At 36.7% G+C, this 22,451-nt stretch overlaps 1 protein-coding gene across 5 annotated transcripts; it reads left to right on the top strand.

Annotated features, from left to right (window-relative positions):
- The first annotated feature begins 47 nt into the window (after positions 1–47).
- LOC147871040 (uncharacterized) lies at positions 48–12,752 on the top strand. Of its 5 annotated transcripts, none has more exons than XM_087341446.1 (7): positions 48–2,275; positions 2,431–2,700; positions 3,384–3,684; positions 4,307–4,445; positions 5,775–5,868; positions 8,548–8,686; positions 12,613–12,752. In XM_087341446.1, the coding sequence occupies exons 4-7, from the start codon at positions 4,429–4,431 to the stop codon at positions 12,618–12,620; spliced, it is 258 nt and encodes an 85-aa protein (XP_087197572.1). In that variant the 5' UTR covers positions 48–2,275; positions 2,431–2,700; positions 3,384–3,684; positions 4,307–4,428; the 3' UTR covers positions 12,621–12,752. The 5 variants fall into 5 exon arrangements, with proteins under 5 accessions (XP_087197572.1, XP_087197570.1, XP_087197569.1 ...); XM_087341444.1 differs by lacking the exon at positions 12,613–12,752 and adding an exon at positions 11,863–12,606 and having other exon boundaries at positions 48–588; XM_087341443.1 differs by lacking the exon at positions 12,613–12,752 and adding an exon at positions 11,863–12,606 and having other exon boundaries at positions 48–913.
- The last annotated feature ends 9,699 nt before the right edge of the window (positions 12,753–22,451 follow it).

Here is a 22,451-nt window from a genome sequence, read left to right as displayed (position 1 = left end):
AAACAGTACAAATGTGATAATGCGATGTTTGCAACAAGAACTTTTCAAGGAATGATGATTTGAAGAAACATTATCGCACTCATAAGTATGCAATAAACATTTCTCACAGAAAGAAAATCTTGTGATACACGGTTTTATCCATACAGGTAAAAAGCCTTACACTTGTGAAGTATATAATAGAAGTTTTTCTCAGGGCGGACATCTCAACGCGCACAAACGCATACACACAGGGGAAGAAACCGTATAATTGTGATGTATGCAATAAGTAGTTTCCAGTGCGAGAAAAACTGAGAAGGCGTTATGGTATCCACACGGGGTGAAACCATATGGTTGTGTTGTATGTGAATGAAGCTTCACAGAACTTGTCAATCTTAAAAGTCATCTTTCTCGTGTGCATACTGGTTGAAATACCAAGTAGTGGAGAAGTGATGGAGTGAATAATTTAAACTTCAAAGACTTTGTTTATGTTGTAAATATTACCCGTGAGATTTTTGCTACAATGTGGCAAGTCAGTGTTTGGAAAATAGCTTATTTTCTATGCGTTTATATCATCAGATAAAAATACATAATGAGCTATGCAGCGTTGTGGTACGTACGCACATGTACAGAGAAGTCCTGTCAAAAGGCTACGGCCTTCATAAAGGAAATAGCACGGGGTTCAAGATGTCCACCAGAGATTGCACTTTGTGACTTTGCAGCAGCTGTTAGAACCAATGTTGTACAACATTCCGATATATTTTTTGAATAATGTGGAGTGTTGTGTGACAAAACATGAAGGAATTCTGTTATTTTTATATCATCATCCAGGATATCAGCAACTCCTTGAAATATCTTCTTGTTACCTAAATTGCTAGGATACCCAGCTCATAATTTGTAGAATTCAATTTTGTTAATTTGCATTCTACATCTTCAGGTGTGTCTTGTAACATATTATCAATGAAGTTCAGAAAGTCAGTATATTGTAAAGTGTACTCCTTTCCAAAATCTTGATTCTCTTAATATCAATTAATTTATAAGACCTTACTGGACATGTGTCTGTACACAAAATACTGTATATACACATTTTTATTGCAATTAATCTAGTATCAAAATAAACACATAAAATGTTTTGGTTGAATATCTTTGTGTATATAAAATGTACTAACCACATAAGTTTTGCAAGCAAAAATGTGTTATTTTGAAAAGCCTCTAAGGCAGCAACTTTAGCCCTAAATAGTAACACATATTTCATTGGCATAAAGATAATAAGATAACAAAGTGGAACCAGCTAACCAAAGCTAGCCTAGCCTAATGCAGCATGTTCTTACTGACATACAGAACTGCAATGAGGATCCTTTAAATGCTTGACTTAAAGGTGATATAATAGGCTGTTCCTTATGCATTACCTACCAGTCACATATCTACTTTCAGTGGCATTGGGATAACAAAAAAAAAAGCATTGATTCATCACTAATTTGTATATGTGTTTTCGTGTAAGATGGGAGCCTTCCCAACAATATAAACCTTTAGTTTTAATTTTCATAACTTTATTTTGTACAGAAAAAACTTTTCTATCCACTTTTATACTTGTTCTGAAGGAATGTTTACATGTCATCACATATGTAACTTTAAACTTTTAGCAAACTTGTGACCACACTCATTACATTCTAACGGCTTCTCTCCCGTGCGAGTGGTGGACAGTGGAATATCCTGTTTACGAGCTCATGACTAAACAGCATGCCATGTACATGAAAGTCCCTTAGAGGTCTTCTCTTAATAATTTCAGTATATGATACTAATTCATACCCACAGAATTTTTACTTCATAATGAAATCCTTATAATTACATCTACATCTCAGAGCCTTGGCTAATTTTACGCAAATGGATAGGTTACATTTTCCGAGATATGTGGTTATGAAATCGATTGGCAAGTGCTTCACGATGCATTTCGTTATTGATGGATGTAGCAAGCAATTGTCTGGATGTATTTATAATTTCTTGTGAATTTTATATACTTCTGTATCGTCCACAACACGTGGGTTCCTTTCCAGTTTGTCAGGTTGGCGTGCCTGTCTAAGAAGAAAATGGCCTATTCTTCCTGTGTTGTGTTGTGTGACTAGTGGTACTTCTGAAAATTTATCATTTAAATTTTTTCCCTCTCTGAAAATCATGGTTTTCTTGGCCATGAAGCTATATAGTTATTTTAAGTGGTTACCAACATTTGGAGGAACACATCGCATCCATCTTCAGTCTAATATCACTTGTGTCCTACAAGGCTACATGGCATTATAACCTGGTATAACAGACCTTATGTTTACCGCTGTGAAAACCTCATATTCTTTACCTTTTCCTTCTCTTCCCTTATAATGGGGATACTTATGTCCCAAAACACTACTACAATTATGTAACATAAATTCAATCTCCACAAAGAAATCTTTATTTATTTTTCAGAGGCACCATGGTTTGATAAGACTTTGCTACAAGATATGGTAGTAAAAGCTGGTCAGAAGATTAATTACACCATCCCAATTGGAGCTTCACCAAGACCTAAAGACAAATGCTCCGTAAATGGCAAGCCTTTTGAACCTGAAGTACGAGCTGATATTCAGACATTTGCCAATCAGACTGTGTTTGAGATTTTGTTTTCAGCTCGTTAATGATACTGGGCGCTACACTCTCACACTGGGGAGTCCTCAGCTTCTGCCAGTGTCACTGTGCAAGGTGAGTGTGATTTCAAAACCCACATGTGTACTTAGGCCAGTCAGTCTGATAACCGAAATAAAGACGGGGAAGTAGTGTATTATGACTTTAAAATATTTCTAAGTTTTCATGGTGATTCGTTATTAATAGTGGTCTTGCTTTTTGTACCAGTACCAAGAAAGCAGGATCAACATTAAAATTACTTTTGTTGATACGTGGTATATGTAAGTGTATTTGCCCTTATGCTTGTAGAATTAGGGATACTTGTTCATGTGGAAGCTTACTTTACATTTAGGCAGTTCTCTGAAGTGAAGTGTTTTGGATACAAAAGTAAATGTCAGTGTCTGTCATTCGTGTCCTGTACTGAATCACAGTGGTTGTAGTGTAGAATTTACATAGCCGCAGTTTGTTGTTATGAAATTAAAGCACTAGTTACATAAGTGAAATAAAATGACAACTTTCATACCATATTAAATTAAGAGTAGTAATTATTTGCTTTTGAAGTTATTTGGCTACGTATACCCAATTATTTGTTTTTGGAAGCAAGCCTAGGAATGAGATATGGATGTGAAGAATTAAGCATTCAGTCAAAAATAAATATTCTAGTCTTATACTTAAGTAAGGTGTTGAATATTTCTTTTAAATGAAATTAATATACCATGAATCTAAATGTTCTTAATCATAAAGTTATATTATGTTTACAGATCGACCATCTCCACCTGAAGGTCCTCTAGTGGTTAGCAATATAACAAAGGAGGGCGCTCGCCTTACGTGTAAGGTACGACTTGGTTGATTGTGGAAGTCCCATTCTGCATTACATTGTGGAGAAAATGGATGTGTCAAGGGGCACATGGGCAGATGCAGGCATGGCTTCAGGTCTATCTCATGACGTAACAAGACTAATACATCGGAAGGAGTACCTCTTCCGAGTAAAGGCTGTCAATAGCATAGGAGAGTCTGATCCTCTTGAGACAGCAAAGAGCATCATTGCGAAGAATGAATTTGGTATGTAATCACATACGATTCTGTGAAAATAAAATAATAATCAAATATATTTGTCTAGTCCATATAATTTACTTCTGTTCTCTTCAAATCTTAATGTTTATAAGTAGTGTTTTCTTTTATAGAAAAAGAGAAACAAGTAATCTGATATTACATTGGTTGATTAGCAGTATTTTGCTATTTGTACAGTTTCTTAATTTTAATTTATTTCCGTCATATTTTTTCAAAGAAATAATGAACTAAAGGATATCTTTGTTATGTTCCACTTTTGTTTTCTTTATAATACAAATGTGACAGTATGACATATCCATGCATACTACTGGGAGAGAGGGAGAGAGAGAGAGACACACTCATACACGCACAAAAGTTAGTGAAAGTTTCTGTTTCATTATTCCATTAAATGGGTCTGTGTTTAAAACTTAAAATATTTCAACAAAATTAAAATTTGAAGGCACTTCACTGACATCATTAAGAACAGCTAAAACTACAAATGTTACTAACACTGATAGAAATATTGTAATTACAGGAGCAGAATATTCAGTATGTAATTTAAATTCTCCATAGTGTGCTGTGTTAAAACGATTATAATTTATCTGTTTCTTTATAAATTTATTTACTATATTAGACGGACCAGATGCTCCTGGAAAGCCACTTATCATGGACCGTGTAGACGTAAATGAGATAGTGGTTCTCCCATTACTGGCTGTATTATTCAGAAGAAGGAAAAAGGAAGTCCATACTGGGTGAATGCTTAACAATCCAGTGTAAGTTAAAAATACCAAATTGTCATATTGATGATATTCCTTTCTCTTCAAGATACAGTTATTAACCCTCCAGGACTCGCGTTGTGAGCGCAGCGCCGCATTTTCAGTAGAAGTCTGATACACTCTTTCTAGGAATTGTTTTCTCTCCTGTCGCTTTATCTATGTTAAGAGGAAACCCCCTTAAATGGGAATTTCAAAGGAAATATTTCTAGCTACGACTATAGACCCGCTTTTTTCAGTTTACTTTTAGAATTCTGATAGTGCGGCGGCCCGCTCACACGCGAGTGTTTGTGTTCTAAAGTGAATTGTTTTTAAGTTTGGGTTAATTTCGTCTCTATTGGTCACGTTTACCAGTAATGTCTTCTAAAATAAAATCTTCTGATCCAAATGTTTAGTTGAAGTGGTTATTAGAACAAGTGAGTGCAGGAGAAATTATAGATTGTGAATTCGATGATAGTCAGGATTCTGATGAGGAACCACAAGAGGAGAATCACGATAGTCAATCAGAAAACTCGGCTGAAAGTTTAGATGAAGATTCCAACTTAGGGATAAGTGATGTTTATCTTGGCAAAGATAAAATGAATAAATTTCTAAAATTTCCCCTATGAAGAAGTAAAAAGGCACATTATCTCTCACTTTCCTCGGGGCAAGGGATGCGCAAAAAACTTAAAAACCGAGATCGAGTTCTGGCAGCTATTTTTCCAGATAATTTATTGGGCGATATCACAAAATTCACAAATAAAACACTGGATAAAATTAGAGAGAATTATTCTAGGCAAAGAGACTGCTTAGAAACTTCAATCGATGAAATCGAAGCTTCAATTGGACTTTTATACAATGTTTTAACATTTTATTAGTCTCTTAATCGTAACTCCTTAAATAAATTAAAAGTCAGTAATAGTCTGATTAAGTATTTGCTCAATTGATGGGTTGCGGCGCGGCGCTCACACGCGAGTCGGGACGTTCCAAAGGTGTACGCGAGCGCTGGAGGGATGACTTCCAGCATCTTAAAATAATTTAATAAATTAAAAGTTGTGAATACTTTGTTCATATTGATAATATAATTGACAAATTGATATCTTACAAGTTATTGTCCATTATTTTCACAAAAATGAAACAGAAGCAGTCTGATGCCGTAGTTGACATCTCTTATTTTGGCTGTATCTATGACTCATTTTTTCATTCTGAGATAATCAGTACAGTTACTTCTTTTGTGAGTTACAGATTTTAATGATATTTTTGTACAAGTTCTATACTTCTCTAATTTACTTTGGTGTATTTTGTCACATACTGCACCAAAATAAACAAGAAATTTTACTTACCATTCAGGGTACTGTACCGTTCCGTGTCATTGCAACAAATTCAGCTGGCCAGAGTGAACCTAGCGAGTCATCTGATACTGCGATTGCTGAAGCAAGATACCGTAAGTATTTCTGTACTTATTAAACACTGAGAAATATTCGTTTGTCAATAATATTACTTATGAAACTGACATCCCCCTAAAATCAAGACACCTCTGAATGATATCCGCATCAAAGCAGGCCAGATCTTTCACGTTGACATCGATTTTATTAGTGAACCTCCACCAGAAGTAATATGGTCTGTGGAAAATAAGCCACTCAAGACAGATGAAAGAACATACAATGTTACGGAACAGCTCTGGTCTGGATGAAGGATCTTTCCAAGTCAATGTATTAGGTAAGAATTTACAACGCACGTAGTTATAATTTGAAAAGTGGAGTGAGATGAAATCTATTTTGAGACATTACAATAAAGTGTTACTGGTGGGAAATATAAATAGTTACAGGCTTTTTGAAGGAAGCCTGTTTGGGGATTGATCGGGGTTAGTAATGGCTGTTAAAGTGTTCGTAAGTGTATGGAGTCGTGCGTCCCATTAATTCCCTCTGCAGAGAACTCCTTGAAAGTCATACAGTGACAGGTCCAGGCTGAATGGGGGATTGCCCAACACCTGGAGTACTTTAGTATTGATTTGTAATGTTTTTAAACTCATTTTAATATTAATAGCTGATTTTGACAAGTAGTTACTTACGACTATAGAATTTTGGTATATACGGTAATTGAGGAGCATTATGTGTTAGTTTTGGTATGTATCTGATTGGTTGAACTGTGTAACACTAATTCTTTGTATGATCTGAAGGAAAGTGATGAATATCAGTTCAGAGTGACAGCATTTTGAATGAACAAGCCATGCATGGACCTAGGAGGTGTTAGTTATAATTTACTGATCGGAAACCATTGCAACAGACAATTTAAAATTGGATAACATTGATATTGATTTATTTTCTCTATGTGTGTGACCTGCCTTACAGTTTGTTTTGCCATCTTTAAAACCTCTGAGCTGACACATGCTTTAAGATGTGAGGTTTTCACGTCAGTAAAAGCGTAAAAACCAAAAAAAAAAAATTTGAAAATTAGGGAAAAAATTTTTAAAGTGAAATTTTTCGATTTTTTTGGTTTTGTGCGCTTTTTTGACAATTTCAAGCATTTTTTTTATTTTTTGACTTCTTGAATTTGTTTTCTTACTGTGTGTATTTCTGTGTTTTGTAAGTTAATAGTCATTTGCCATGAATATTTGATGCTATAAGACTTGTGTAATAAGGTTTGAGCATCATAATATTGGGGTTTAATGGCTAATGTGGAAGGTTATTAAGACAACCAACACACAGCTATATTACAATATGTGAGGTATTGCAGGTAGCATTTCAAACGGCAGTGCAATGGAGCGTGCTTCGACGTAGATCTACTTCAGATCCGTAGTCGGTAGATGGCAGCAGAGTTTGTTACAGTACGCAAAGAATGATAATTGTATATCCCTCATTCTCCCGCGATGGCGGGATGTGTTCGCTGCTTTTCAGATGTTGCCATCCCTGCGTACGAGATAATGGCGTAACTGTTGTGTGTCCACTGCATTTCTTCTGTCATATATTGCGAGGACGTGCAAGTTAATGTTTTGTTATTTGAGCGTTTGTTGAATTTATGTGTGTTATCTTTCCCTTGTGTGGAGGACGTAAAGTAAGAACAATTTCGAACATGTCATTTCATGCAATTTATATAAACTTCATGACATTATACATGACTTCTGCTTTGAAGTGACTCAGAATAAATAACAGGATTTTGTGATCACAGTGATGAGTATTTAACTCATAAGAATAATCAAATTTATGATCAGCTGAACAAGTTTCTGTTTCTGAAGGAAGAGGCTGTATTACAGAGAGAAGAATGTTGGTGATTTCTATCCAAGACCCTTATAAATTAATTATTATAGCTGTGAATTTTATAACTGAATAGTAAGACAAAAGCAGAAAATAGATTGGAGTCTATATAAATTTTATTCAGGCTGTTTGCGACGTATTTCCATTAACAAAACATATTAATTTGTTTTCATGTACTTGGATTAGTAAGCTCACATCTTGGTAGCCTTTCGATATCACTGCTGTTGAGACACCTCCAGTTCAGTTTTAGTGTCTAATTACCAAAGTTCCCCTGTCATTATCGTATGATTCTGACTGACAGTTGATACCGCATAAGTCCATAGAAGAGAAAAAATTTTCCTCTTAAAGTTTATTGCTACTCTCATAGTGAGATTTTTCAATGTCACATGTGTAGCCAGTCATGTCATTAAGTTTATAAATCTTTATAACAAAACATTCATGTTTCTTAGGAATGTATCACACAAAGAACTGTGTAAATTTATACCAATTTTTCAATTTATTAACATTATTTTCACTACAATTAAGAACCAGCAACAACTGTTTGTTGTTCTTTATTTACATAAGTTCTGATGTTGACATTTTGACTGCTGACTACAAAAATTCCTGACTGACATAAAAATTAACCACATTGTACTTCGGCACTGTCTAGCGGACATACTTGTGAAGCATGTGTCATATGCAGCACATTACATGTTTCCCAGTGATGCTTCTTCATATAAGAAATTACTAGTTTCTCATTTCAGTGCCCACGATTGCTGCAGTAACTTTATTATTGGAACTTATTGAACTGGCATCATAATTCTGTTATATGTACAGCTTTTTTGTTTCTCCTTATGTTTGTGTTTCACAGGAAGTGATCTGTTTTGCAGAGCAGTGAAGGCAACTGCGTTCAGAATGTTGTAAGGAAGTTCACACATCTAAATGCCAAATGGAGTGATGTAACAGATGGAAGCTGCAATAAGTTTAAGATCCTTAAAGAAGCTTCACAAGAATATGGTGAATTTAGAGGTAAGTGTAGAAATTGCTGTTGTAAGTGATTGTGCATCGCTAACTCAGTGCGTGAGGGAATCAGCTGTTTCTTACAATCTAAGTTAATGTGGTCATTTTGTTTACTGAAATAGTTTGATTTAGAACTGTTATTCATTGTTTTTAAGAAATTATTGGAAATAAAAATAACATGCTTCTTGTTTCTGTGCCAGATTTTAGTTACATATTTTTTTCTGTAAGATTTGAGGTTTTCACGGCAGGAAGTATGAAGACTTCTTCAAATATTTTCAGTATTGGAAATAGTTGAAGGTTCCAAATTTTGAAATGTAGATGTGTCGCAATATCTGTAACATTATGGGCAACCTGAAAGCTACAGAAAAATTAATTCTCACCTAATGTTTCAGTACTTTCCTCCTAAGTATTCCTGTGTTCTTGTGTTTGGTTTTCAAATGAAAATCTTGTACTTATCTATTGTTTATCAAACGACTAACTTTTCATATGTGTTTGTCTCCACCTGAAACCATAACTGATATAACCTCTGTGCATTTGCACATGTGTGGAGGGGTAGTTGGAAGATATCCTAATAACTCTGCTGTAATAAAGTAGTCACTTGTGCCCTTTGGTAGTGGAATGATTAGCATAGTAAGCTGTTGAGGAACCTTTGATTTTCATTATAAAGAACCATCTCATAAAGCCTACTTTTCTGTTTTCTTTATGTAGCCGTGCAGTGATTTGCAGATGGCTCTCACCTACACATTTTTGAACAGTAAAATCAATTGTATTCAAAACCCCCTGCTTCTGATGCTGACTCTGGAAACTGAAATCATTTTACGAGGGCAATTGAAAAATTAACCTCCGATCGAGTTTAGGGGAGGGACAGTTGTCCATATTTCTGTGTTTGTAGAGCAGCATTTAGATAGATGAGAAAGGGAAGCTTTAATGAATTGGTCAGCTTTAAATTATGCCCCTTATGACTTTACATATTCTGACAAATTCTATTATAATCGCATGGCTCTGAATTTATTCCAGATGATTGAAAATGAAATTTCTTTAAGATTTTTTTTGTGGGAATGTGAATGTGGATAGTATGGTAAATGTTTGAACACTGTTATTTGTTTTTTCGGACAGGAATAAGTTGGCAAAAGTAACACTGTCCTCTCGTCTTGCCAAAGATTTGGCCTGTTTCTATGAATGTGTTACTGTAAAGGATCTAAAATTTGAATTTTATAATCGTTGGTTTTCGAAGGTGTTTCGTCTCATCACGAATAACATCAACATTATGGATTAAGTTTTGGCCTGCCCCATGCACAGGGATTAAAGTTATTCTGTATATTTTTTTCAGGCATTCCTGGATTGTTGTACTCTTCGGTTTATGTTGATAAAGTGGCTTTGGAATTCTGTTCTCATGCATATTTTCATAGTTTTCATGTTGTCCTCATATTTATTATTGGTTCTTCTGTATTATCTTTGTTACATTTAAGATCCAGCATTCTGTATCCTGCAGTTGCTGTGATGAATCACATTCCTATTGTTTCATTAATAGCCAGTGTCACGAGATGTGACAAGTTAAATTTCCATACTGAAATTTTATCTCAGTACTTATTGGCTATTTGATGCTGTTCTGTCTGGAAGTAACCTTTCAAACCTGTTACAGCAAATACCGAGCTTCTGTAATTTCATAAGTTGCTGTGGAATTTTGAAAAACCTAGTCTATGATTGTCCCCTTTATTTCATTGATGTCATCGAAACCTTTTCGCTTTGAATTCTAAATTGAGTTTTTGGAAGAACGAAAAGTCGCGCAATACTAGATGCGGAGGAATATGTTAAGAAATGCACAGCAGCCGGAAATGGTTGTCAGAAATTTCTGAACAAACAGCAGAGTGAAGAAAGGAATCACAAAATTTTATTTAGAAAAACTTATATATGAAATAAACTCCCAATACAGATTTCTGTTTACATCAAAAGAGGAGGACATTCTACGTGCTCCTTGCATTTGAGTTAACTCGTCTGGCCTTTTCTATGATTCATCATACTAGACCTGTTAATTTTGAAGATTTGTTTTGGGGTTACCCATGAACCATTGTTTTATCACTGGAAAGGAAATAAGGTTCTTTCTGAAGTTTTCCAGGAGTTTCGACATATCGACTTGACTCTACTTCTGCTTGTAAGTCAGCAGATGAGACACAAATTTTGCAGCAGTATGTCGGTTCTTAAGATTTTGTATCAGAATGAGAATCCATCCTTATTAACTTACATTTGGTGAGATGTCTGATTTATTTGTAAACAAGTCCCCTAATTTGTATAACTTTTTATCTGCTTTACTGTTGGACTGTAAAATTTCAGTATCTTCGATGAAAGTCATTTTATTTTTTTGAAATTTTGAAACAACTTACCTATTTGAGGTCTGCTAATTGTTTCTTCTATCAAAGATATTTCTGAAATGTTGCAGATGTCTATAGCAATATTGCTTATTTCATATGTTCTGCTAGTTTTTAAGAAATGTAAATTGCAAGTACGACACATGACCTTACATCGAGATTCATAACCTCTAAATGATACAACCTGCGATTTTAAAATTATGGAGAATGATTTAACAGATTGTACTGTGTTATCATCCGTAACAGAGGAACTTTGTACTGACAGAACTGTTTATATATGTGTACTTTTATATTAACAGTTTTATAATGGATGTTTCTGTTGAAATTAGAAAAACGTATCAGCATTTTGATGTTGTGATCTTTTTGTTTCTGGTGTCACTGGGCTTCCATTGACATCTTCAATGAATTGTTTTGGAAGACACACATTTCTTCATCAGTCAGATTCCTTCAACAAACTTACTGAAAAGTCTGGTTATGTTTCTTCGCTCATCCTAATTTTACCGTAATATTGCTGAGATGCTTTGCAGCCTCCATCATCTGGGTGATGAGTAAGTCAGATGATAACTGGATCTTGGTGACTGATGCACAGATGCTGAATCATTTCACATTTTTCAGTATATGCATACTCACTATGTTTCCACTCAGTGTGCATAAATGTTACGTGTGTTATTTAATAGTAAGATATTGTTTAATTACCAGGTGACTTTACGTCATGTTGTAAGTCAGGCAAGAGTTTATAGTTTATTTTCAGCTATCATCTGTTTTTGTTTTTTTGAAATTTCTGTAATTGAATAAAATATGAGAATTTTCCGTAATCAGCTTTGGTTGCCCAAGAAATGGATTGGTTGGACAAACTAGAGAAGCGATTAGGGAAATCACTTAGTCAGATGACCAGACATAAGATGGCTGTCTTCTGTGGTCTGGTATAAGTTTACCAGTGATCATTGTCTTTGGATTTGTCACTGTGGAAACCTCAAATGTTACATATTCAGTGAATTTGAAATTTATCTTCTGAGGATAATGCATGTAGATTATTTACTGTGAAGATGATGAGTGCAGGCATTAACACATTTTTTTCCCTCGTAACTGAATGAATAGGAGTAGGGTAGTTTTGAGGGGATAGTCTACTTTAGGGCAGTTTTCTTGCATTTATGTGAAAATACTAAGGAGACCCCACAAAAATCCTCGGTCAGAATAACTGAGTTTGAAACCTTTGAGAAGACTCCATATCTGCAGGCTATGTAGCAGTTACGTTCTGAACTGGCTTTAATTTTTTTTCACATCTCTTGTTGAAATTTATGGATCAGAGTGAGTTCTGAGGAAATGGTCTTTCAGGATAGCTTGCAAGGTTATCATTTTTATTTCAGTCTTCTGCACGTCTCCTTGATGAGTAAACACATTAAAGAACAAACAATTTATATGGAGTTGTGTTTGAAGATTATGGAATTCCTGCAAATGATCGGTCTTTTGGCTTATATCCTAAAAAGTGTCATTCCTGGATCGCTTTCGAAGTCACCATAGCTACATTTATGTTTTGTGAAAGTAAATGACTTAGCAATTCTTTTGAAGGACCTTGAAAACTACATTCGAAATCATCCAGAAGCTCGTCTGGCCAAGATCCAGGATATTGGACGTCATTTTGTGGATGATGGCATCATGTCACAGACAGTGAAATCAGATGTGGAGGCTATTACATCAAGGTGGAGTCATCTGAGTCAGCAGGTAGAAATAGGGAATTCATTACTTGCTTCTTAAGTCAGCATGATGAGATGAAAGTCTGATAATGTGTAATAATGTGATTGCTCCGTATTAATCTGCTTACCTGTTTGTTTTGACTATTGTACTTTTAAGTTGCCCTCAGTGGACTTGTGGTTAGCGTTTTCGCCACTGGACCCAAGGTTCACGGGTTCAAACCCAGCCGAGGTCGGTGGGCTTTTAAGGATGATGAAACTTCCTTCAGAGGGGAAGTAAAGCCGGCGGTCTCATGTCGTTGTTTTATGGCATGTAAAAGAACCTTATGAGCATGAACAAGATGTTTTGTAAGCAAAATTCAGTGGCCATTTCTCACCCGTATCTCTGTTTTTGGAGTTGCAGCCATTTTTACTGTGGTCTGCACATTGAAAAAAGCAATTTCGGTCATGGCACTGTCCTTTCATGTCTAGTTTCCAAGCAACAGGAATCACCATCACCAGCACTGAAATTCAGGACTGAGTTTTTGACTTTTCTAAAATATCTTCTTGGTTTCCAGGAAGAAGCACTTCAAATTTCATATGAATTAGAATATATTTTTTTTGAACTGTAAGCAAACACACACACAACTCCGAAATTGAAATTAAGATTACCAACCCTATGAAGGTTATTTTTACCAAAAGATCACATGGGGATGATGTCTTGTCAGTGACATCTGAATGTAAGCTAGATGAAACACGCAATGTTGCCACAACAAATAATACTTCATTCATTGTTTGTAGTTGCGTGATTTTTGTTGTTTTGGAAGTTTGAATACTGTAAATGACCTACGTCGTATGTTTACAGAAACTGACATGTATTGAAGTTACGGTTAGTTGAAAGTTGAGGAACGAAATAGAGAACATCTAATTTTGAAGAGTGTCTCTGATGAAGTAATCTCATTTGACAGTGAAATTGAACCAGCTTGATGTGGCAGTATGGCAGCTGGTAATAAGAATAATGCAATTAAAATCTAAAATAAAATTTGGCCAATACCATGACGTCCATTGAATTCTGTTGGTGTCCATCATTTTGTTGAAGGTCTCGGTTACTGGAAGATATAAGCGTTGATCTGTGTGAACAAATGTTCCTAAGCTTTAAGGGTTGAGTGTCCCATTAATTTGTGTGTGTGTGGTTGGTTGAATAGGACTATATGGTCCTGTTGTGTCGTGATATTGTTATAATGTCTGTATATTCAGACAAATAGCACTGTGTATGTCCAAAATGCTTCTAAGGCTTAACAGTACGTCGAAGATTAATTTTTAACCTAATCATCCACTTTAAGGAAAGGATTCTCTAACTAAGATTCACTTGAAATTTTCAAACAATTTGGAATAATTAAAAGGAATTTTGTTTTCCTGCAGAATGTCAAAATCAGACAAAACAGTCTAAAGGCAGTTTAAAATGCCCCTGTTTATATCATTATGACTCTGTGTATATATTTGAGGGAATGAAGTTCAGACTTCAGCTCTACTTAAAATACCCACGAGTTTATGAGATTGTCATTTTTTATTGGGAAGAAATTGAACTCTTTATATATCATAAAAGCAAGCTGTATCATACTGCAGTACTGTGGGATGTGCTATAGTTTACTACTCTTTCCAGGCAGGTGATACAATACCTTGCTCTGCTAATCCCATTGATACTCTTCAGTCAAATCACCCCTACCCCTGTCTAAATGTCTCCCCCCCCTTACAAGGGTCCTGCAGCATACGTATTTGGTCCAAATATTGAACAAAAAAATCTGAGAATGCTCTTTGCTGTTACAAGGATCTCTATGAAACAGAAATAATAAGATAGAATATTTCATTCTGTAGCTTCTCAGTTGGTACCTCAGCAATCGACTTGTACCCACAAGTGAATCGTCATATATTGATGTCAAATGCCACCATTTAAATTTATTTTTAAAACATTTTAAACAGTAGTTTGTGGGGCCTTAAACCCAGTTTAAAATTACAGGTGACATTTCACTGTGTTTTTCTTCTTGTACTGTCTGAGGAGCAGTGGGTTAAAGAATAACAATTTTGTTGTTTATATAATTTGTTTTAATTAGTATCAAATTAGCAGTGTTCATTTTATTAAATGTGTGTGTACTACATATTTACTTGTAGGTTTTATTTAGTATGTGAATGTATCACGTTACCATATCGATAATAATTTTTCTCTAAATGAGTATGAAATTAATTTTTACATATGTAGCAATAAAAAAGGAATATCTGCCTTTAAAAATTGATGAATGAATGTATTAACTGTAATTAATAGGAAAAATTTATACCGCTATATGTGGCTGACATCCTGAAATTGGTTACAGGTGTCAAGACGGGTTTTCTCATCATTCCAACGAAATATGCCACAGTTGCTTTGTTTTACTCTCTTTCCAGTTCGCCATAGTCTCAGGATTCAAATCTGATACCCTAACTTTTCAGTTTTCATTATTTTCCTCAGTTCCTCTGGGTATTGCTGTATTTACAATTTATAATTTACAATGTTCCTGCCAGTTTATGATAAGTGTTCCTCGAAAATGACAAAGCATTCTTAAAGTAACAGAGGAATAAATATGGTTACTTTTTTCTTTCATGATCGGAAGGAATGGTCTCAGTATTCACTAGTCTGAGTAAGAAAGCTTTTATTTATATTTGTTTTTGTGCGAGTTTTTTTAATTGTCAGTGACATTGCAGCAAAAGTAGTAGTTGTAATTATAACTGTTCACCAGTACCAAACATTTTTGTCCCTCTACTGAAGCTGTTAAACTGCGAGATTGTGAACAACGTGGACCACCAGTAAGAGTTTTACTAATTGCTAAATTCTGTCCTGTAATTTGTGTTGATGAATTAATTATATTTAGTCTTTCAGACTCCAACACAGCAACCTTTAAACTTTGTAAGAGAAATTACATTAAACTAGATTTATAGATACGGGGTAGCTCAGTCAGTATAGTGATTGGCTATGGACTAGACCAGTGGTATTCAACCTGGGGTACACCAAGACATCTCAGGGGATACGTGAAATTTAAAAAAAATATATTATTTTATGATAAACACTGAATAATCAGTAATGTAATTTATTTAATTTATTTTAGATGTAGATTATATACTACGTATAACTTGTATTATACACCAACAACTTTGGGGGTACAAAGTTGAAGAGAAATTATATCTGGGGGTACACGAAGACATCTTAGGGGGTACGTGAAATTTAAAAAAATATATTATTTTATGTCAAACACTGAATAATCAGTAATGTAATTCATTTAATTTATTTTAGATGTAGATTATATACTATGTATAACTTGTATTATACACCAACAACTTTGGGGGTACAAAGTTGAAGAGGAATTATATCTGGGGGGTACGCGAACAAAAAAGGTTGAATGCCACTGGACTAGACGACCGCAGTTTGATCCTCGATGGGGACAGAGGATGTTTCCTCTAGCCTCTGCATCTATACCAGCTCTGGGGCTCACCTGGCTTCCTTTACAGTGGGGTGGAGTGTGGCTGGGGCATGACACTAACCACTCACCCCCCACATAGTGTTGAGGTTAAGAATGAGTAGGAGCTATACCTCCTCTCCCCCGCAAGCACCTACGTGGTGTTTAATGGGACATCTTTACTTTCCTTTTTATATAATTCTTGTTTTAGCTTGGACCATTCTTGGATATCTGATTTTGGTTTGCACTTGGTTAACATCAGTATATGTTTGAATGTTGTCTGGAGATTGTTTCCTTCTTTGTCTTGCCTTTCATATTCATGGCATACTCAGATGATGGAGGCAGGAAGGACCTCTCGGTACAATCCAGAAGACAGCCATATTCATATTACTGTCATGAGAACCTTAACTCCAGTGTGGATTTTTTGTTGTTGTTGTTGTTGAAAATTTGGCCATTGTCTAAATTATAAAATCACAGTGTTTCAGAAGCTCAATTTTGTTTCTTTCTTCAGGACAGAAACCCTATCTATTAGGCTAGGTCAACCATGGGACCCTGCAGATAGAGCTTCTGCGCTTTTCGCCCCTTCTGCCTGAAGATGGAAGCAGAATCCAGTTTCTGAAATGTAATTTTATTATTTTATAATTTAGGCGAGGGACAAAGTCAAAAAAAATAATTTTACGCATTATAATGCACCATCATGAGAAACCTTCAGACTTCACAGTGTAGACAGTTTTAGTTTCCTAAATATACACTTCTTTATGAGTTTTGCATAAGGAGAGGTATAAACTGTTCAGTCCATCATTTGTACCAATATATATGAAATGTATTTGTGTAAATATGTTATAAGAGTTATATATTGATTTCCTGTGATATGTGCAGAGACTTATTGAAGAATTTGAAACCCAGGAAAGCACACTGAAGGAAATGAAAGAGCAGCTGCCAGACTCCAGGAATAAATGCTCCTCCTGCAGGTAAGCTGTGTTTACTATTGGTATTGATCTAGGTTGCCCCAGGCACTTGGATCATTACTGGACACATTGCGTTCTCTTGATCATGTTAGGGTCCTTCAAAGAACCACGACCACACCGATTGACTGAGACCCTCCTAATGTATGCTGGATCTAGAAGTGTAGAACTGAATATCACTAATCTTTGTCGAGCCAGTGCTGGTCATTGATGGAGTATATTTTAGGAGGATTCCTCCTGTTCACATCTTTTGCATGTGACAGTTTTTTGAGCATGCGCCAATATACATATAGGTGACACGTCAATGTTTAATGACCATTTCACAACCATTATGAACCTGCATTATTTCTCTCCGCGTCCAGTAGGTCCATAGATAGTTTGTCCAGAGGCATTTCAATGAGGAGCTTTGGCTGCCTCATTTGCAGCCACTCTATAACCATGAGCCTTCCAACACTTGGCGAGACTGAATAGCTGGTTTGGGACCAGGGAATAAACTTCTTGACCCCTGAAGATTTCTGTCTTCTGGGTTGTTGCGCTGTGTAGTCTGGTCGATGTTTACCAACGTTTCAGAGGTCATACTGCCTCCGTCATCAGAGTATGAAGATTTCTGTCTTCTGGGTTGTTGCGCTGTGTAGTCTGGTCGATGTTTACCAACGTTTCAGAGGTCATACTGCCTCCGTCATCAGAGTATGAAGATTTCTGTCTTCTGGGTTGTTGCGCTGTGTAGTCTGGCCGATGTTAACCAACGTTTCAGAGGTCATACTGCCTCCGTCATCAGAGTATGAAGATTTCCGTCTTCTGGGTTGTTGCGCTGTGTTGTCTGGTCGATGTTTACCAACGTTTCAGAGGTCATACTGCCTCGGTCATCAGGGCAATGAATGTGCCAGTTGGGTGAGTGGTGCTGTTTATAGGAGCTGGACCATGAATGGAGTATGACCTCTGAAAATAGTAAATGCCTACCTGACTACACAGTGCTACAACCCAGAAGATAACTATCTTCGTTCACACTGCCATTAGAACCTCAAATCCTACTAAGAAATTACTTAATATATCTCAGAGCAGTGCTTTGATTCAGATTAACTGTAAATTGGTATGCTGCACACTGACTACATCTTGTCTTAAATATGTCAGTATCATTAACAATTAGAATGTCTTGTCTTGTAGAATATTCCTGCCACCGGGTATAAACCCATTTGCAGTCAATAATAAATACATGATGAAACTCAATGGGCACAAATCCAGTATTTCAGTACAGCCCCTGCATTGTAACTTGCATACCCACAGTCAACGTCTTTACTACAGTGATAACCTGAAAGTTGATATTGTTAACCTCTACAGTTAGGCAACACTATGCAGAGTCAAACAACTAGTTTTGTATCAACCCTGATTATGGAGACTATATGAACATTTCCAAAATGTTGGTAAAAACTTGCTGTATGGGATCACAACCCAGAAGATCACAATTGGCATTGCCTTAAATAGCTTTTTCTTTGTCATTGTTCATATGGAATGAGCTGTGACTAGTTAAGGGCTGGACAACTGAAATTTTGTCCTCTAGCCTCTGCATCCAGACTCGTATCCAATGGGTACTGGGGTCCCTTCCTCGGAGTGTGGTGTGACTGGGTCGTGATGCTGACCACTCACCCTCATCTAGTGCTGAGGTCAAGAATTAGGAGCTATACCTCCACTTCCCACAAACAACCTACATGGCGTATAATGGGATGGCTTTACCTTTATTGTGCATGTGGAATGTTATTACCATGCAGTCTTTTCCTCATTTAACACTTCAGAGACAGGGAAATCAGTCTCCAGCATTTCACTGGAAGGAAGCAAAGAAGGCCCATATGTGTCTCTGCGTTGCTTAGTGAGCATTTTGTGGAGTGTCATTGATACCACGACAGAAGATCTTTTGTTTTTAGTGCCAAATAGACCTCTGCAACAGGAAACCTTTGTCTTGCCTTTTGGTGGTCTGATAAGGGATGGTTATTTTCATATGAAGAGAGAATGGCTTCCTGAAGAAACTCCACAGCTATTGCAATACCCTCCAGAATACCAGAGTGACCAAGAAACCGACTGTGGTTCCTCCCAATAGGAGGCCCATCAGGTGGTCTGTGAATTTCTGTAGTTCACCTACTCCTTGTGCTCTCCCTTGAGATTAAAGATGATATGCGTATGACATGATAAAGATGGTTCTGAGACACCATCCATTTATATCACATGGATTAAAATCTATTATTTCCTGCATTCTATTGCTGAGGAAGGTGAACCTTTCTCCTTGATTTAATATTTGTAAATTTTTGGATTCTGGGTATTCCAGTAGTGCTCTAGGATTGGTGACCAAACTTCTCTATGTTACTTGTTGTGATTAATAAGGCCATTTGCCTTTCCCTGCAGTAGTTAATTATGTCTGCCAACATAGACAGCAGCAGTTTGATTGAGTCACAGAGCAAGTATGCATAACACCCTTGCCATTGGTGTTGAGTCAGGTATATAAATGGATCTTCCTATAGAAGTACAGTAAATATCATGGCTGCTGTGTCAGAGATATACTTGTATGCTCTGCAGTCAATTCTTCACTGAGTTTATGAGTGCCCAGTTTGCTGTGATGCTAGTTAATCTGTAGGAAGGAGAGCCCCATTCTCAGATAACTAAGAAGGAGCCACCGACCCCCTTTGTCCATGCCTCTGAACAGCATAAATACCATCATTGTACACTCTCAAAGCTAGGTAAGTGGACCCCTTTTGGGGAACTTGTCTGTGCCTATCCTCAGACTTGAATTCTGCTGTCGTAATCTCATAAACGACCGCCACAGTGGTCTAGTGGTCAGAACACTAGCCTTGTAATCCTGGGGTCCCGGGTTCAATTCCCGGTGGTGCTCAGATTTATAACTTGTGTTGGGCAAGACCGTGGTCTAGGTATCACGAAGTTTTCCTCCGGGGGCTTCCCCGGTTTCTCCGTGGCATCCCAACAATTACTCTATTCACACACAGAAGAAGGCAATGGCAAACCACTTCTGGATCATCTGCCAAGAACGTATATGAACAGGTCCCAGTCCGAGAAAAGGATGGAAGGATCCTGTTCATATGGACCTGTCGTCAGACAGAACACTAATAATAATAATAAAAAAAATCTCATAAACATGGTAGCCATCTGCACTGGTTTCCCAGGGATCTATGCCACAAATTTTTCTGAGTTCTGAAATTGATCCAGTCTTCACAACTCTCAGTCTGACTCTCTCCCAGTGACTTATCCGTGAAATTACGCCTCAGAGCCATTCCTTAGCTCATTCAAGAACACACATAAGTGTGCTGCTGCTCAAGATAGGTAGGTGTCATGCCTTTCTCTTCAGGAAACACATCAGTTTCCCTCTCCGCACTCTACACCGTCGACCGTGAACTTCCACAGTGATGCCCATGTCCTGATGACCACCATACCTGAGCATAGCCGGTGGATCCATGGCTGCTGACAGCTGGATATCTCCGGCTTCCCTCTGCAATTTACTGACTTGAACAGCAGAGCCCCCATCATTGGTCCCAGGCTGAATCAGCAACAGAGTTTTTCAGTCGAGGCCCTCAACCTTCTTGAGGAAACCTTTCCTCTTTCTGCCCCTCTTATAATGCAAGCCAGCCTGATTATTCTTCTTGATGGTCAGGTTCGAGATACCTGTTTTAGCCTCACCCTCAGCCAGACCCTTCACCAGAGCTCCTAAGAGATTTTGCCACTTCTCTGCATGAGGAGAGGATAACCATGTTTACAAATTTGAGAACCCTGATAGGTTGTTATAATGGCATGCATTATTATGTTTTGCAGAAGTCCAGCTCGAGTTCCAGAGATTCCGATCCCTATCGAACTTAGAGCCCCGGCTTGCAAGAGCTTTGAAAGAACTGAGAGTCGTGGAGGAGGCAACTTGCCTGTTAGAACTTGCTTCTGATGATCCAGAAGGGATTGAAGGACAACTTAAGCGTTGCACGGTATGAAAACAGAAAATTGTGATACAGAGCACGAGCAGATCTATATTATTATGGACATAATTATCCAAGACACTCAGTGTGTTTGTTGAAATTCATAGAGAAGCGAGGGGGACATTAATTCAAGTACCGTAATAATTCAGAGCAAGAAGATGGCTGACCGTCTTCGGAGATGTTGCGAATGTGTAGACTGGTAGATATTGACCAGTGTTTCAGAGGAGCATGCTGCCTTCATTATCATACTTATTACACTGATGATGAAGGTAGCAAACTCATGTACGTATTGCGAGAACATAGAATCTCAACTCAGAGCAGTTTCCTTTCTTGTGATGAAAACTGCGGATAAGAACAGACACATTAGTGCTGTTCCATATCCTCATTGAGTTCTTTTTAACGTTTTGTGACTCGCTAATTTTTATAGTGAGATGTGGTTTGCGCCCCATCTCACTTTATTTCATTCATAGCAATAATTTGAGCTGCTTAATGCTAGACGAAGTTAGTACCACGACGTGTTGAAACGACAGAAGACTCGATTACTATCTCATCTTCTGATGCAATTGTACGCAGGCCACCACCATGTAAGATTAAATATTAAGATAAATTTAAAAGATACCTGAAAAAGTATAAACAATATTAATACGAGTATGTACACCCCATTTGATTTATTCAGAATTTAAGGTGCATACTTAAAAAAGTTTACCACACATATTCTAATAGTTTCACTATGTTTTAATATAATTTGTAATATACAGCTGACTTTCAAAACGCTGTGAAGTTGACTCAGCACAAATATGTTTCCAGTATATTTTTTAAACAGATTATTTTGAACCCAGATATAGTATAATGATTTTTATTTATAGTTACAGATGTAATTATCAGACATAATTTTTACTGAAGGGAGATTTAAGAGTATTTCCTTTGCTTCATCATAAAGCAGCATTTCGTAAAAAGAAGTTTCTACGGACACAAGCAAAGCTTTAAAATGCCAGCCCAGTTTTTAAAAATTTGAACATGTTTCATAATTATCACAGATACTTTGAAATGTAATCTGAGGACAGGAATGTTGGGTTGAATTCCCCTTTGTATCGTCACAGATAAAAACGTGAAAATTTTTAAAGCACTGTTAAATACTGCAATTTGTATTTTGAGTCTTCTGATTCCAAGTTGCACCAACATAACTGCTATAAATTGGCTCTGATTAATCAGAGTTCAATTGGAGAGGGCATCCACATGCACCGAAGAAACGTATCGATCAGTAACAAACAAACTTCGCCAAATAATCTTTATCAGATGAACAAGAAATTGCAGTAGGAATTCAAA

The sequence above is a fragment of the Zootermopsis nevadensis genome, unplaced genomic scaffold (assembly GCF_977971745.1).
Source record: "Zootermopsis nevadensis isolate Lab colony 2312 unplaced genomic scaffold, Znev_1.0 Znev_ptg000074l, whole genome shotgun sequence".
NCBI lineage: Eukaryota > Metazoa > Arthropoda > Insecta > Blattodea > Termopsidae > Zootermopsis > Zootermopsis nevadensis.
Note: the sequence above shows the minus strand (reverse complement) of the source record. Positions and strands in the feature narration are given on the sequence as shown.

Coding starts and splice junctions, on each gene's coding strand:
- LOC147871040 (XM_087341444.1), top strand. Junction 5,869..8,547: donor GATTGCTGAAGCAAGATACC/GTAAGTATTTCT, acceptor TCTGTTTTGCAG/AGCAGTGAAGGCAACTGCGT. Junction 8,687..11,862: donor AGAATATGGTGAATTTAGAG/GTAAGTGTAGAA, acceptor TTCCGTAATCAG/CTTTGGTTGCCCAAGAAATG.